General features: G+C 37.1%; 1 protein-coding gene across 1 annotated transcript in view; it reads left to right on the forward strand.

The window, feature by feature from the left end:
• Positions 1-18,617, forward strand: part of OTOGL (otogelin like) — a 3,472,886-nt gene that overhangs the window by 567,484 nt on the left and 2,886,785 nt on the right. Inside the window, exon 11 of the mRNA XM_044088067.1 lies at positions 9,955-10,061. Coding sequence (XP_043944002.1) covers positions 9,955-10,061 — 107 coding nt within the window. The remainder of the gene's footprint in view (positions 1-9,954; positions 10,062-18,617) is intronic.

Genomic DNA, 18,617 nt, shown 5'->3' on the forward strand with positions numbered 1-18,617 from the left:
GATCTGTGACTGAATGTGAGGTTCAGATGATGTGTACTAGCTTTTTCTCTGTGCATGGATCACATTTCATGCACATATAACTAGCAATATGTTTGGTCAGTTTATCTTACTCATTTATTTTATGCACATATAACTAGCAATCTGTTTGGTCAGTTTATCTTACTCATTTATTTTATGCACATATAACTAGCAATCTGTTTGGTCAGTTTACCTTACTCATTTATTTGTGGAATACAGACTGTGTAAGACATTCAGTATGTACCTAACCAGGCATATCCAACAACTGGAATGTCCATAGAGGTTTCTCACTAAACGAATACAGGGTATAAGTAAAATGTCCTGTGCAGACCGCCTCAAGGACATATCCCTGTATTCTGTCTCCTACAGGCTTTTAGGGAGATCTATGCCTGGCATACAGGGCATTGTCAGATCCCACTCTGAAGGGGCCTCCTGCATATCCACAAAACAAACAAACAGCACTGGAATTACCAATTCTAAAGACTGAAACCTTGCCTGTGATAAAAATAGGACCTGCTGAAGAGATAGGTATGTATCCCAGAGACTAGCACATCTATGGAACAGGCTCCCCATCCATGTGAAGCAGAGTTCCTCCCTAACCCAATTCAAGTGCAACTTGGACAATTGGATGGGAAACCAGAAATTCATCCCTGGTTTGGCACCTATGTCTCTAATGGATACAGGTAACCTGTATCAGAACTTGTAAGAGATTTGGGATGCATGGCTAGGCTTAAAAAGACCCTTGTGGTCATTAGCCTAGTAAACACCTAGGAACCTATGAACCTAAGAGATTATTGTTACAGATGTGGTAGAAGGAGGTTTGGAAACTACTGTGTTGTTGGAGGTGATAGATCAAGGTGAGCCAAATGGTAACGTGAAAGTAAGTTGGAGTACTATGGTGGATCACATGGAAGAGGTAACAAAGGAGGTCCTGGATGATGAAACAGGAAAAGTAGCTGGATTACTGAAAGCTGCTGACAGCAGTTTTGGGATATGCTTTTCCAGTGAAATAGTTAGTTTGAAAAGTATTCCTCTACAACAGGGTGTTGTTGTGAGCACTAAGAAACTTTTTTCATATGCAGAAATGGTAAACAAAGGCAAAAAATATGCTATTATTACAGCAGAAAGAAGATAAATGCTGATGCAAGGACAACAAAATCAGAAGACATGACCAGTGGTAAGAATTAAAACAAAAACAGTGATATAGCTAAATTGTATGAAGTTATGGACAGTTTTATTTTATGTTTGTTATTTAAAGTACAGGATATTGGATTTTTTTCTTTGAAAATTTTATGAAGGAAGTGGAGAAAAATAGTTCATTAGCACCATAGAATGAATATGTTTTTCTGAACTTGAAAGTGAAGTTATGGAAGAGACATAGAGGAGCTTGAGTTAAACACTTTTTTTGTCTGCTAGTAATAAGGTGCATGAAATTAAAAAACGTATGATAAAAGAAATGTTTGGATGGGGTGAGGTGGGAAATGTGGGTGACACTGGATGTGCATGAGGGAAAAGTGCTGCATATTTCAAATTTTATAGTTGTGAATGGGAAACAGGAAACAGTGAGGTACTGGGATTAACCTAAAGCATGTGTTTTTATGTGGGTATGACAGGCACTTGGTGCAGGACTATAGTAAAGACAATGTGGAGTGTGGCAAAGAGGGACAAATTACTAAAATTGTAGGCCTAAGTCTAGAAAATGCAATGAAGTTGGACATTTTTGGTTTGACTTCCTATATTAGAAAACAAATGGTTAGAAGAAGAAAAAATATATATCTCAAAAGAACGACAATTATAATTTCATGCAAGCAACTGTAGAATAAGACAAGTCTGAAACATGTAAGCCATATTTTAACATCTGAAAGAGTAAAATGTGATGCAGAAAAAATAATTAAAGGAGTCACAGAACTGCCGAAAGCTGAGCATAACTTACAGATGTTTTCAAGAATGATGCAGTATTTTGCAAATATTACCCCGTATTATATCTGAGATATCTGTTCCATTACGAAAGTTATTATCACAAGAGATAGCATGGGAGGAGAGCTCTGAACTGGAAGCTGCAGAAGCACCAATTTTAAAATATTATGATATGACTAAGCCAGTTTTATTGCAAAAGGTGTCCATTGTAGTGGTATAGGAGCTGTGATTCTAGAAAAGAACAGACCAGTTGCTTGAAAACAGTATTTATAAATTCAATAATGAATTATGATCAAGTAGAAAAGGAACTTTCAGCATTCATATACTGATATGAGTAATTCCATGAATATGATTATGGTAAAGACGTTCAGTTTGAAATGTGCCCCACACTCTTGCAAAACATATTCAATATGTCTTTGTTTAAAGCAATTTAGAGATTACAGAAGAAGTAATTTAATCTACAGATGTATGAAAAGAAATTGAAATGCAGACAAAGCAGAGAATGACATATTGAATAGAGAATATTTATCAGAGAGAATTTTTTAAATTAAAACTGAAGATTATTTCAGTAATAACACAATTACCAGTGACCCAGGCTAAAGTGAAAAAAATCTCCGGAGATGTACTGATATGCTGTTACTGAAAGCCATTAAAGTGAGATAATGGTCTGAAGAACATGTTGAATAAGGAAAAAAATCAGTCATTTCAAAGAAGAAATAAGCTGTATCCATGGCTTAGTGTTCAACTCTGACAAAATAAGAGTTCTCATCCAAGTTGAGAAAACAAATGAAGGTGCACAAATCACAGATGGGAATAGTAATATGCAAATGAAGCTAAGGAAACATAAAATTCTGTCTAGAAGTATCAACGGTTAAAACAAGTAATGTAGAGTTGAATCATCTGGAGTTCATAGCTTTATGTCAGTCTGAATGAAGAAATGCTAGCGTATCCTGTTTCAGATAAACAATGGAGTCAATTGATGTTTATTGCATATGTACATTATTGTTAAAAGTACCCTGCCTTAATTGCTCTGACAGACAGTAAATGCAAATATGGTTAGTACATCAAAGTTTAAACTTTCAAGACAAATGATACATGATGTTGTCATATCTGTCAGTAGTATGCAATACAAAGGTCAAGAAACTGGAAGATTGAACATGGCTGGGAATTCATACACATAATGACCAAATCACACTATCCACATTCTAATGGGTAAATGGAAAGAAGAGTCCAACTGTGAAAAATTGCTTGAGAAAGTGCAGTAGCAATATATATGACAATTCTCATCTTGCAGTTCTGAGTTTTAAATCTAGTCTATTATGGGACTCAGTCTCTACCCAGCTTAATTGTTAATAGGCAGAAAGATGAATAGCAAATTGCCCACTTCAGCTATGTTGCTAATACCTGAAAATCAACACAAAGGAAAGCAAACCATAGAAAGAAATCACCAGAGATAGAACTCTTATTGTGATACACATTGCAGACTACATGATTTACTAGGGGAACACAAAATACAAATACACAACCCAAGGAAGAATTTTTCATATTTAGAGTAATATCTTCAGATGTGAAGAAAAGTGACCAGGAGATGATTTATGAGGATTGGATGTAATGTAAGGGGTAACACATTAATGCTGCATCACAGCCTAGTGAAGAGAACAATTGAACAGTTATGAGGTATTTTAAGATGGATATTGAAAGTGGCACATATGTGGTCAGGCAGCAGATGAAAGTTGTGGGTATTCTTTTGAATCACTGTTCAAAGCAGCTTGTGTCATTTTGGGGTGAGTTTCTCAAAGAAAATAAGATGCCATTTTGCTATTTCAGTAATGGTAATGGGTTTGCAAAATAAGTTCATGAATTTAGGCGAATAGTTTATAGAGGATAAAAGTCAATTGTGTTGGGGGTGGGGGTAAAACACATGGAAGACCTGATGTGGTATTTATACTACTAGGGGGAATTTGGCCACGACTTTGGGGAACTTCACCTGCTTGTTAGGACAGTACTTGTTCCATTCCTTACTCAGTGGCAGTGGGGAGAACAGTACTCAAGGTGATCCATGATGGCGGATAGCAAAGAGGTGAATGCCAGTGCAGTATTTGAAGCTCTACAAGATTCTGAGGAGCTGATTTAGCAGAATTTGTTTGTTTTATCAGACACATACATTCAAAACAATGATGGATGTGTTATTACAATCCTCCAGTTAGGAGGGTTGCAGGATGATAGTTTGGGTAAATTGTTGTGGCAGAGTGAAACAGAGAGTGGAAAAGATGTTTTATGGGGTGAAATTATGGACAAAATATAATTGAAGAAATCAGAAGCAATTTTGAAAGAAGACTGACAGACAAATAAATCATATGCCAAGACTGTTAAGGAATCTGTAGGGAAAGTGAAAAGAAATGAACAGAGGAGAGTAAAGGAAATGTCGACAATCAAAGGAAATTTATGGTGAAAATTCAAAACAAAGACAAAAAGAAATGGAAAGGTATGAGATTTGGGATAATTTAATGGCCCCACTGGAAATGAAAGCTCAGGAAAGACATTTTGTAACATAATTTTTGATACAGGATCTGTTCTGGAAAGTTTTTTTGGGGGGAGTATGAGAAAAAAAAAAGAACTGTAATCCCTGGAATTCTTATATGGTTAAAGCATTTCACAGAGAAACAAAACAGAAAATACATGTTCAGTTTTGAACTGAATTTGAAAAATAGTCTTTAAAGATACACTTAAGCAGTCATTTAAGAAAACTTTGTAAAGGAGGTATGGATGTTAGCAACATCTATGATAACAGATTGTTATGGACTGGGGATGGGAATGTCATATTGTACTGAAAATGGACAAAGAAAAAAATTGGTCATATTCCTAGTATGATCAATTTAGAGGCTAACAAAGGTGTTGTAAAATGCCGGGGACACTCAAATTCATGTTTTTTTTTCCTGTGGAAAAGATGATTATTTGATAAGTAACTGTGATAAGAGGAAATGTTATAAATGTAACTAAATTGAGCATTTATGGATGGATTGTAATCTAGAGAAATAGGATGAAGAAGAAGAAAACAAAAGTGAGGACAATATAGGAAAAGAAGAAGCAGTCCAATAAACAATAAAGAGGAAGTAGGGAAGCAAGATCAGGGTAAAATAAAGATAAGGATAAAGAGAAAAATGAAACAGAAGACAATATATTAAATTACTCTGAAATAAGTGATGAGGAAGATATAAACTGGAAAACAGTGAAAGGTAAAAATAATTTTACTGGCAAAAGAGTAAGAGACAGAAAAAGAAAGTTTAAAAGGATAAGTGTAAAAAAGAAAAAGAAAGGAAATGGAAAATGCAAATGAGATAAATAATTCAAATTTACACAATTTCTGGTAAGCTACAACATAGATATAATGTCAACTTTAGAGTGTTTTCAGTAAATGTAAATAGTATAAAAAATCTAAGTAGATGAATAGGCATCCTAAATTGGTGTTGTTGTACTTTGTAGAAAGTGGACATGGGCAGTCATTACTAAATGCAATCAAGAGTATCTATGGTATTACACTGGGATGTAATGGCTAGGCTTGAAATGACCTGCAGATTAATAGCCTAGTAACCTCCTATGATCCTATGATAATAATATTGGAAGATGGAAAGATTTTTGACACAAGAAGAGAGATTACAAGCAAAGAAAGCAAAGAAAGCAAAGAAAGAAATAAGCAAAGAAACTTTGAGGAGGAGAAAGAACATGGAACCTAGGAAAGGATTTATGTTCAGGCATAGTTGTACTTTGCAGAAAGTCAGTGAAAATATTGAACATAACATTAGTAATGATGAGAAGATTAACTATTGTAGATCTCAGATGGAATCTGGTATAAAGAATTATAGCATTGTATGCCTATGTTACAAGTATGAAATGGGGCATTTATTTCATAAAATTTTGGATTATGTAGTAATTAATATGAATATAATATTAATGAGAAATGTTAATTATGACTTGAGAGGAAAAAAGAGGAGAGGTAATGATATTAAGAATTGTTTTGAAGTTATAAAACATGGCAGTTTAAATAGATTTAGAATAATAATTTGTGGACATAAAATCAAGGTGTATATAATATGGAAATAGATTTATTTTATTATATCACAAGGTTTAAATATAGCTAAGGGAGAGAAACTTGTAACATGCTTTACAGATCACTCAGCCAAATGGATGGAAATACAAGAAAATAAGAAGCATATATGATTGAGAAAAGGAATAAAAAGAATAAATGAGAAATTATGGGATGAAAATGGAAAACAAATGAGTTTGCGTTTATGGAAAGATCACATTTCCACTAGGGTATGCTATAAAAATTGGTTTGAGTGGTGCCTAACTTTAAAATAAAAATATAAAAAATGTTTTAGAATGACAGGTGTAATAAAAGCAGAAAAGATAAATGATAAAACAATGTATATGGATGCTTTAAAGGATTTGGTAAGGAACACTAGAGAATATTATGTGATAGAATGGAGAATTTATGAAAAGAAGGAAGAGACAATTAAAGAATTATTATTTAAGCAAAGATATTGTGTACAAAGTAAAAAAAGATGTATCAACTTATTTGAGTGGCATAGTTAATGAGAATACTAGTATAATGAGAGAAATGAAAGATGATAGAGGGGAGGTAAGAAGATCTCTAACAAATTATGAATATCATAAATTATGTACAAAAAATGTTTAAAGATAGAAAGTATGAAAAAAGAATGGCATATTAAAAAATTGACAAAACACAAAAAGGAATTGGAAAATTAGATTTCCTTATATGAATTAGATCAGGTACTTAGACAAGTTAAGTTACAGTCATTTTTAGGATCAGATAGAGTAGAATACCAATTTATATGAATTTTATGGATTGGCAGAGAAATACTTCTTAAAATGTATGAATGAGTGGTTAAATGAAGGTTTTATGTATAAAGATTTATGAATGGTATACTTAAACTTGTATGGAAAAGGAAGATAAAAATAAAAATAAAATTGAAAATTGGAGATGTATAGTATTGAACGATACAGATTATAAGATTTTTATAAAAATAATTCAATACAGAATGGAACATAAAATGAAAAGTATGGAAGATTATTTAAAGGAAAAAAGAATGCCAGGAATTATTATTAAAAGAAACTTCCTAAGGGATGCACAGAGGATAACTTGGAGCCAACAATAACATATATAACTTTATTAACCAGAGTTAAGGGCTTTCATTCCTAAAATTCACTGGAACTTCATCAGAAGTAAAACATTAGGTTAAAACAAACATTTAAATATCTCTCCTAATGGTCACATGATAAAACAAAAGAACCAATAAAATCACATACTCTCATAATGCTTCAATTTTAAAACTGAATTAAAAGAAACAATTTCATTAAGACCAGGGTAGCTAGCTGCATTTAATTTAATCTGCTATCTCAACTGACAAGAATCAAGATGTTCATCCATGATTCTAACCTGAATGTCTTTCTTAATTTGCTCTATTGCTAAAAAGCCAAACATATGAGTGTCACATACCATTAGATGCTTGTACAATGTGTTAGTAGGTTTGTTGTTTCTAATATCCAAGCTGTGTTCATAAATTCGATCCCTTAACTTCCTGGAGGTTTTACCCACATAGAAGGCTGTTCTCCAATTGGGTACTGTCTGTGATTCCACCCATTTTCTAAGGCAAGTTATACATCAAACTACTGAATATAACATTTATGCTTCTTTTTAATAACAAGTGTAAAAACAGGATATGATTATGGTATTTCTGTATTGAGAAAAATTTTGCAGTGATAACATTTTCCTAAATGTGTTCCTTTGGAAATATGTTTATTTTTTCTGCATGTGTAGTTTGTTTATGTTGAGAATTTCACAACAATACTGTTGCACATAATAGACTATGAAATCTGTGAAAGTTGCAGAGCAAGAGGCTTCATTGGTTTTCTCCTCAAGTAAAGTTACAGAGGGATTTCAGATGTCTAGAGAGAGCAGTCCTATTATAAACTGTAAATCTGGAGTACCACTAAAGAGACTAGATAGAGGAATGGATTTTTGCAAAGTTGATCATGATACCGAAGACAACTGCATTTATTATAATGTCTTTTGAATATCTATCTATTTATATATTTGTCTTTGTTTACTGGGAAAGTCTGACTGGGTAATACTCATTTTCAGTGGAGACCTGGGGAGAAAAGCTCCATTTGTTTACATTGCATTAGTTCCAGTTAAACACATAGTAGTTACATTTCTATTTACATTTATACACATACAGTGGTTACATCTATACATTCTAAGATTGTACAGAGGTAAAAGTTACTAAAGAGACAGCCCACATGGATTGTACAGGTAGCAGCTATGTATGAAAATTGTTTTGTCATTCCAGCTAGAGGTTGAGAATATTCTGTTCAATGAGAGTATTTGGAAAACACTGCATGGTGAGCACAAAGTCTTAACCTGGTGATGAACATGTGCAGGACCAGGATTGGTTAAGATGTTATTTAAGCAGTGGTTTAAAGCTATTGAGTTTGTTTGAGAGTTTTTGTTGTGTGAGGTTACTATTCTGGAATTTAGCAACATACTGGGAGCAGAATGATTTTCCTGCAACATTATTCATATAATAAATATAAATACACACAAATTTTATTTATATTATATATTTGTATAATATATATTTATTTATATAATAAATACAAATATGCACAAAAGTTTTATTTTTGCTATAGTAAACTAATGATATGCTTAGTGCAGTCTTATGGTCAACTACAACACAGCATAATAGACTGTAAATACCATACATTCTTTTCTGCAAACTGCCTGGTGACCGTCAACACTTCCTGTGACACCATGAGTCCAGCTGTCCCATTTTTGGTGATAGACAATCATGGCAGGCCATCGGTCAGATAGACATCACCGTTTTGCATAACTCTAACCCTATTCTCCAACTCTGTTGACTTTATTTCCTCACAGTGCCAGCAACTGACATATGCAGACTTCTGAAAATGAACAGATCCTGGCTATAACTTGTAAAACAGTGCTATGTGTATACATGCACAGCCACTGTCCTTCATGTTGCCACTTATGATACCCATCCTCTGCTAGGTATTAACATTACAAAAGAGTGTCTTGCCACTCTGACCAGTTTCCACAGAGCTCAGTCAATCAGTTCTAGGTTATCTACTTCAAATTCAGGACTCTATCCTACTGTAATATAGGACTGGCTTATGAGCTGATGTGCCTTTTATTATTGACAGCCTTTTGATTTTGATAAGTATTAGTTCTATATATTTTAGTTTTTAATTACATTTCTGTATTTACTTATTAAATGGGTAAGTGAAATGGCCCACTGCAGGAACTTTTCAGTCACAACCTGAACCAAAAGGGTGAGCTGTGTATAGAATTACCCAAGTCAACCAGAATTGTTTTTGGAAGGTGGAAAGAAATGAAGTGCCAGAAAACACCCACATAGATATGGGGAGAACATACCAATTTTGTTTAGACCTGGAGCCCTGAAGCTATAAGGCAGAAACATAAGGCGTGGCCATTTCACTAACTAAATCACAAGTTTAATATTCACTATTTAGCATATGTAGGACTGCATATTTCTTTACTACTTTAAAAGGTATGTTCAGATTTACTATGTGTGATATTCTTTGTAACACCTCATATATGCAGCCATATAACTATGAACCTCGAAGCAAAATCAGAAGAAGGTTGGAATGACAATATCCCTAATTATATTAAAAATCTTGAAAACCTTCAAATTTATGACAAGGTGATGCTTCATTAGCCTTCCTCATTCTTAAAATGTGTTCATTTTTTTCAGTTCCTGTCAAATGCAGTCATATAATTTACCTTTTTAATGATTCGTTCAGATTAATTTCTAAGTTGTTAGGAAAAATGTTTGCACTGTAACATGTAAAAATGAGTATATAAATCTGATATTTTCTTTACTGAACTTTCCAACACAAATAATTGGAAAAATGAGTCTGTGAAACCCTTTGATTAATTTTATTTTTTATTTCTATGGGCAGATCTGATGATGATGAAACATACTGTCGTGCTGTAACAGAGTATGGCAGGGCATGCTCTCATGCTGGCTACCCTTTGATAGACTGGAAGGATGACTTTCCTGCTTGCAGTAAGTTTAATTATGTACTTTACTTCAGAGATGCAGCACTGTCTACAGTCCCCTTACCATATATAATGCCAGTCACATACATCACCTCTGATGCAGTGCAGGATGTAGAGACCATTAGTCACCTCAATGTGTTGTGCTTCAGCATTCTCTGCAGTGAGTCTCCTAGTATTAGTGCTAGAGATAATTGAGTTAATGTGAAGAGGTGACAGGGTGAAACTAAAGGATATCAAAGAAGACAAAGGAATCGTAGACACAAATTATGTTTCCTTAAAGTCATTAGTGGGGAATGATTTCATCTTTATACTTACACTGGTTCACAAGCAGTATATAATTTGTGGGCAGACTACTTATTGGCTTTGCAGTCCAGGACAGGGGATCAATCAAAAGTTTGTTTTTCTGTATAGGAGACTGATGTTTGAAGGATCATGGCAAGAAGCTACTTTGTTCAAGGTTGTAATGTCTGCTGATGCAATGAAGCAATTCACAAGAGGTTCCATGCTATTTTTTAAATACTGATGCTTATTATACTAAGCAGTTGGCTAGTTAGAATCCTTGTCATGCTGTCCTGCCTGGATAACACGCATAATTAGACATTCTTGTCTATGAAAGTATGACAGTTTAACAACAAAAATGCATGTGCATGAACCAGCACTGTCTACATACAATAAGCCGAGATGACAAATGGAGAGGAATGCATTTGAAAATGTATGCATTTACACTTCAGAATAACTTGTTTCCTTATATTTAAATCTATATGCAAAAAACTTGGCTCATAAACTGGACCCAAGAAGTCAGGATTGCTGAGACCACTACCACCAGAAAACCAGTCACCAGTGGAGTACTCCAGGGCTCTGTGTTGGGCCCACTCCTAATTATTTTATTTATTTATTTATTTATTTATTTTATTTTACATTTGTTTACTGGGAAAGTCTGACTCAACACATGTCCTTTTTCAGCAGAGGCCCAGGGAGAAAAGCTCCACATACTATACAATATAGAACAAATTACAGGACAGTTATAAAACACGGGGTAGCTACAGATGAAAAGCATCAGCAAGGTACATTCTGGTAAAAAAATACAATTGGATAATCACAGCAAAGTTACAGTTGGTAAAGGAATTACAAGTCAATTGTAAATACACTGGGTATATATATTTGGAAAATATCAGTAAAATACAGCCTGGTAAAGTCTATCTGTAAGATCTCAGCAAGGTATAGTCTGGAAGAAAGGATTGCTGACAGACTAGTATAATCAAGGAGGTTACCAGTTTTATAGTTATTTTGAGATAGATTAATATAGTTATGACTGGTTAGGTCATGTGAAGCCTTTAATCTTTAATATGGTTAGCCAGGAGCAGAGCAGTGACACAGCCATTTATTAGGTGAAATTTTAGTGTTTTCTTAAATTGGTATAGGGTTGTGGTGGATATTATATCCTGTGGTAATTCATTCCAGTATTTGCCTATGTAATTTGAGAAGAGGCATTCACCAGCTTTGTTTTTGGGTTTGTTAGTCCTAATAAGGGGTTTGTTGGTAGATCTTATGGTTCTAGTGGTGGTGTATGGGGGTATTAGATGGCTCAGGGAAGGGTTTTTATCAGGATTATAGAAGAGTTTGTGGGCTATATTTAGTTGATTAAAGAGAAGTTGAGGAAGTTCCAGCCAGTTAAGTTTTTTAAGTGCTGTGCAGTGGTGTGATCTAGATGCTGAGTTTGTAGCATATCTGGCAATTTTATTGTAACAGGTTTCCAATTTTGCCATTTCTGATTTTCTTAGGTTTATCAGTATAGGGGATACTAGAGCAATGTAGAGATTAGATGTGTTTGGGCAATAGTGGCTTTAGTGTTATTTGTGACAAAGCTTTTTTTTTTGGAATTTAGACTTAATTGGAAGTTAGTTAACCATTTTTCTACTTCTAGGAATGATTATTGAGTTTGTGTTTGGAGCTCCTGTAAGTTAGAAGTAGCACGTATGACTGTGGAGTCGTCTGTGTATTGGATGAAGGTGGCCAGTGGAGTTGAGTTATGGAGGTTATTTGTGAACAGAGAAAAGAGAAGTGGTCTTAGTATTGAGCCTTGTGGGACTCCTAGGGTAACTGGGAGTCATAGTGAGGGTGTTTGTTGTCAACGTACTGCTTGTTGGCATCCATTTAGGTAATCCTGGAACCAGGCAAGGGTGGACTGAGATAAATTTAGTTCTGTAATGACATTTAGTAGTTTATTTGGCATCTGCTTATCAGAAGTCAAAGTTAACATCGAAGGTCACTGCCTCACCAAGTTCACAGATGACTGTAAACTGGGAGCTGTCATAGTTCCCCCATGACACAAACATGCTACAAGAGTGTCGACACAAACAGATGATTGGTGCCAGAGCCACTGATTAAAACTTATTGTGAAGAAATGTATTATAGTGCCCTTTGGAAAGTTGTCTACCCAAGCTATTTACTCCAATGATAAAACATCCCTAAGAGTTGACTGGTAGTTAGGGATTTGGGAACATATGTAAATAATAATTTGGCCTATAACCAACATGTAGCCAAGGTAGTGATAAAATCATTTTATGTTGCACAACTCATAATCGAGGGTATGGCATCCAGGTCCAAGGAAGCTATAGTTCCAGTCTACTCAACCCTTATCAGAACCATCTTTGAATAACATTTCCCTTTGGCATATGCCTAACCAGCCATCTGCAACAGTTGGAATGCCCTGAAAGGTTTCTCACCAGTAGAATCCAGGATATGAATACCCTGCCCTATGCAGATCTCCTTAAGACTCTATCTCTTTACTGATTCTCCAACAAGTTACTGAGATGATATTTGTCTGGCATATAAGGCATCTTTAAACCCTGTCTTGAGGGACCTCTTGCACATCTGCAAAATCAACAGCACCTGGAACACTAGATCCAAGGACATGAACTTTGCCTGTAACATAAATAAAGCTGGTGAGACCGCAACATGTCTCAAAGAATTCCCACACCATGGAACAGCCTCCCCATCTACATGAAATGGAGTTCATCCCTAACCCTTTTCAAGCAAAACCTTGATCATTAGATGGGAAATCATGAAATTCACCTCCAGTCTGATCCCCCATGTCTCTGATGGACAGAGGCCAACAGTAAGTTAATTAATGCCCACCTAACATTCCGCCACATAACCTTTAGCTACCTCCTTACTAACATACCCCCATCATATAGCCATCCAGTGTACTTTCAGGCAAAACTGGGTTGAATTGCATGGCTAGGTTTATAAAGACCCTGGTGGTCAATAACCTGGTAAAAAACCTATGAACCACTTTTAGGAGGTGCAAATGTAACATGAAAAGAACATTGACAGTTCTGACCTCTATACCATCTCTGCTTTTCTAACAGCAAACAATTAATTCATACTACAGTGTATTACATTAAATTTACCTAATGGCTGAAGGTCACAACAGGCCTGTCTTGTGTGCTCTTTTATGTGACTTTGCATTCTATCTGTCCCCCACCCCAAACTTCTCGTTACTCTTTCCACCTTTCCCATGTCTTCTTGAATACCTCAATGGATTTCCTGGCCATCACACAGTCTTGTAGCCCATTACTAGAGTCCACAACCATGTCTGTGAAAAACACCTTTTGGAGATTCTGAGAGTAGTTAGTCCTTCATGGTCTATCCATTCTAATAAAAAATGACCCTTTCACATCTTCCTGACATCATGTTGTGCACAGAATCATGCCTCTCCATTTCTTCTGGTTTCAAGTTGAAAGAAATTCTTAAACCTATAGCCTATGTGGATATTCATTTCCTTTCCTTCCATTCCACATATTGTAATGGTAGCTTTCCTATGAATTCCTTCCAGCAGCCTGATGTCCTTTTGCTTATATGGCATCTAGAACTGCTTGCAGTATTCAAGGTTATATGGCATCTAGAACTTCTTGCAGTATTCAAGGTGTGATCTGATTAAGGCCCTGTAGATTTGAAGCATTAGCGCTTTGCTTCTGGACTCTATCCTCCTCAAGATACTATTTCCACAAGAAGATGACTCAAGATGTCATCTGCCCTAGGGAACTACCATATTGACAACAAACCCCTAAGATCTGACCCAGTTGTTCAGGATTTGGGAACTTATTTGGCAGTGATCTAACTTTTGACTAACATGTATCTATTGTTGCAAGTCCTTCTATTTTGCACAGCTTATAAACAAAGGGATCGTGTCTCACTTAGGTATGTCATTGTCCATCTTTACTCGACCCATATTAGGCCAGTCATTGAATATAATGCCCCCTTTGGCATGTGTCTGTTCTGGCACATGCAATATCTGAAATGCCCAAAAAGACACCTTACTAAAAGGATACAAGGCCTAAGCAATATGTCCTACATAGACCAAATCAAAACCCTGTCACTGTACTCTGTATCCTACAGACTGCTAAGAGGTGACATGTGTCTGGCATACAAGGCATCCTCTGATCCATTACTGATGGATTTACTACACATCAGCGACATCTGAAATACTAGATCTAGGGATCAAACCTCTTCTGTAACATCAACAGAAAGGTCTGGAGAGACAGGTATATTTCACAGAGGACCACTGCTATTTAACAGAATCCCCATTGATATAAAACCAAGTCCAACCCTACCCATTTTCAACTTAGATCTATGGATAAAAAACAGAAAATGTACTGCACCCTGTACTACTAATGGACAGATGCAGCTCCTAAATGCTTTATCCCATATGTGGTAACCTCAAATTATCTATGGTTTGATCACAGTTATTCTCATTAGGAGTAATATATAATTATCGACTATGGGATGGGTAAGGCCAAACTATAACCAAATGGGCTAGGTTATTTAGAGCATAAAAAGGGAAACTGGCTAGGCTTAAAAGGGCCTGCAAAAGCAGCTAGCCTAGTACTTACCTATGAATCTGTGAATCTATGCACCACAGCATTTTCTTTGTTTTTGACGCTGCTGCCCTCTCTATTTGCTCCCAGTGGTCCAGTCCAGGTACGATTATCATCCCTGAATTCTTTTACTGCTCTTCTGCATTCATTCTATTCCTGTCAGTTAATACTTACCACCAGAATTGCAGTAGCACTTTGCATTTGTTTTCAGTGAACCTCAGTTCCCACCTTTCTGACCACATGTTAAGCTTGCCTTTATCCTTTATTGTACCTTTCTCCCATCCTCCACTACTACACCTGTGTTTCTGTCATCAGTAATGAGATTGATTCTGTTGTCTAATTCCTCAGGTATATCTGAGACAAACATGTGAAGTGCACTTGCCCACCCTTGCAGTACTCCAATACTAATTTTCTTACTTCCTGACATTGTCCCTCTCAGGACAGCTTTGTGCATCTTACCATTCAACCATGCAGCCATTCAGTTCCTCAGTTTGTGACCCTACCAGTCCATTGTTCCTCTCAGCTGCATGTGTGAAACAGAGCCAAAGGTATTTCTGAAGTCCAGGTGGAATACATCTACTGGTACTAACCTGTCAAGTTCACCTGTAACCCAATTATAAAACTGGATTGGGCTTGACTGACAGGTCCCTTTGAGTGTGAAACTATGTTGTTTGCTGTCCTGGAGATGGTTCTTCTCTAGAAGTGCTGCCAGTTTCTACCCAGGATTCTCTCTATGACTTACTATACCACTGTTATGTAAACAGATCTGTAGTCCCCAAGATTTTTTTCTGCAGCACCCCCTTATGTTAATAGGTTTATAGGCAAGTACTAGGCTAGCTGCCCTTCTGGGCCATTTTAAGCCAAGCCAGTTTTGTTTGAATTCACCTATCCTGCTGGGTTTGAGACTGCCCTTACCCATGCCTTTGTTGATAATTCTATATTACCTTTATTAAGAATAACTAAAATCATACCATAGTTAATTTGAGGGAACTTATGAGAAATTTTGGAGTGAGTTGGATGAAGTTGTGGTGAGTGTACCCAAGGGTGAGAGAATAGTGATTGGAGCGGACTTTAATGGGCATGTTGGTGAAGTGAACAGAGGGGATGAGGAAGTGATGGGTAGGTATGGTGTTAAGGAGAGGAATGCAGAAGGTCAGATAATTGTGGATTTTGCGAAAAGGATGGACGTGGCTGTGGTGAATACGTATTTTAAGAAGAGGGAGGAGCATAGGGTGACGTACAAGAGTGGAGGAAGATGCACACAGGTGGATTATATCCTATATAGGAGGGCCAGTCTGAAGGAGATTGGAGACTGTAAAGTGGTGGCAGGGGAAAGTGTAGTTGAGCAGCATAGAATGGTGGTCTGTAGGATGGTGTTGGTGATCAAGAAAAGGAGGAGGAGTGTGAAAGCAGTGCCAAGGATTAAATGGTGGAAGTTAAGAAAGGCTGATTGTGAGGTGGAGTTTAGGGAATTGTTAAGACAGGCACTGGGAGGCAGTGGAGAGTTACCAAATAGCTGGGTAACTACAGCAGAACTAGTAAGGGAGACTGCTAGAAAGGTGCTTGGTGTGACATCTGGACAGAGGAAGGAGGACAAGGAGAGCTGGTGGTGGAATGAGGAAGTACAGGAGAGTATACAGAGGAAGAGGCTGGAGAAGAAGAAGTGGGATTATCAAAGAGATGAAGAAAGTAGACATGAGTATAAGGAGATGAGGCGCATAGCAAAGAGAGAGGTGGCAAAAGCTAAGAATAAGGCATATGGAGAGTTGTATGAGAGATTGGACACTAAAGAGAGAGAAAAGGACCTGTACCAATTGGCTAGGCAGAGGGACAGAGCTGGGAAAGATGTGCAACAAGTAAGGGTGATTAAGGATAGTGAGGGAAAGGTAATCACAAGTGATGAGAGAGTGTTGAGTAGATGGAAAGAGTATTTTGAGAGGCTGATGAATGAAGAGAATGAGAGAGAGAGAAGGTTGGATGATGTGGGGATAGTGAATCAGGAAGTGAAACATATTAGCAAGGAGGAAGTAAGGACAGTTATGAAGAGGATGATGAATGGAAAGGCTGTTGGCCCAGATGACATCCCAATGGAAGCATGGAGGTGCTTAAGAGAAATGGCAGTGGAATTTTTAACTAGATTGTTTAATGAAATTTTGGAAAGTCAGAGGATGCCTGAGGAGTGGAGAAAAAGTGTTTTGATACCTTTCTTTAAGAATAAGGGTGATGTGCAGAGCTGCAGTAACTACAGAGGGATAAAATTGATCAGTCACAGCTTGAAGTTGTGGTAAAGAGTAGTAGAAGCTAGGTTGATGGATTATTAGTGATCAGCAGTATGGTTTCATGCCAGGCAAGAGCACTACAGATGCAATGTTTGCTCTGAGAGTGTTATTGGAGAAATACAGAGAAGGTCAGAAGGAGTTGCATTGTGTCTTTGTAGACTTGGAGAAAGCATATGACAGGGTGCCTAGAGAAGAGTTGTGGTATTGTATGAGGAAGTCGGGAGTGGCAGAGAAGTATGTAACAGTGGTACAGGATATGTACGAGGGTAGTGTGACAGTGGTGAGGACTGCAGTGGGAGTGACAGATCTGTTTAAGGTGGAGGTGGGATTACATCAAGGATCAGCTCTGAGTCCTTTCTTATTTGCAGTGGTGATGGACAGGTTGACAGATGAGATCAGACAGGAGGCCCCATGGACTATGATGTTTGCAGATGACATTGTGATCTGTAGTGAGAGTAGGAATCAGGTTGAGGAGACTCTGGAGAGGTGGAGATATGCTCTAGAGAGCAGAGGAATGAAGGTCAGCAGGGCTAAGACAGAATATATGTGTGTAAATGAGAGGGAGGGTAGAGGAATGGTGAGGATGCAGGGAGTAGAGTTGGTAAAGGTGGACGAGTTTAAGTACTTGGGATCAACAGTTCAGAGTAATGGGGAATGTGGAAGAGAGGTGAAGAAGAGAGTACAGGCAGGGTGGAATGGGTGGAGAAGAGTGTCAGGAGTGATTTGTGATAGATGGGTACCAGTAAGAGTGAAAGGGAAGGTCTACAAGAGGGTAGTGAGACCAGCTATGTTATATGGGTTGGAGACAGTGGCATTGACAAAAAGGCAGGAGTCAGAGCTGGATGTGGCAGAGTTAAAGATGTTAAGATTTGCACTGGGTGTGACGAGGATAGACAGGATTAGGAATAAGTATATTAGAGGGTCATACCAGGTTGGACGGTTTGGAGACAAAGCCAGAGAGAGACGAGATTGTGTTGGTTTGGACATGTGCTGAGGAGGGATGCTGAGTATATTGGGAAAAAGATGCTAAGGATGAAGCTACCAGGTAACAGGAAAAGAGGAAGGCCTAAAATAAGGTTTATGGACGTGGTGAGAGAGGACATGCAGGCGGTTGGTGTGACAGATCAAGATGCAGAGGACAGGGAGAAATGGAAAGAGATGATCCACTGTGGCGACCCCTAACGGGAAAAGCCAAAAGATGATGATGATGATGTGTGGGATAAAGCATTTAAGAATGTCCTCGTCCGTAGTAGTATAGGGGGCAGTCCTGGTGCAAATTTTCTATTACTCATCCATATATCCAAGTTGCTCTTGAATATGGAAATATTTGAGCTTTGTCTTATGTGGATGGGGAGTCTGTTTCAAAGCAGGTATATCCTATGTGAGATATACCTGCTCCTCCAT

Source organism: Protopterus annectens, chromosome 11.part0, assembly GCF_019279795.1.
Source record: "Protopterus annectens isolate FY-2018-M chromosome 11.part0, PAN1.0, whole genome shotgun sequence".
Taxonomy (NCBI): domain Eukaryota; kingdom Metazoa; phylum Chordata; order Ceratodontiformes; family Protopteridae; genus Protopterus; species Protopterus annectens.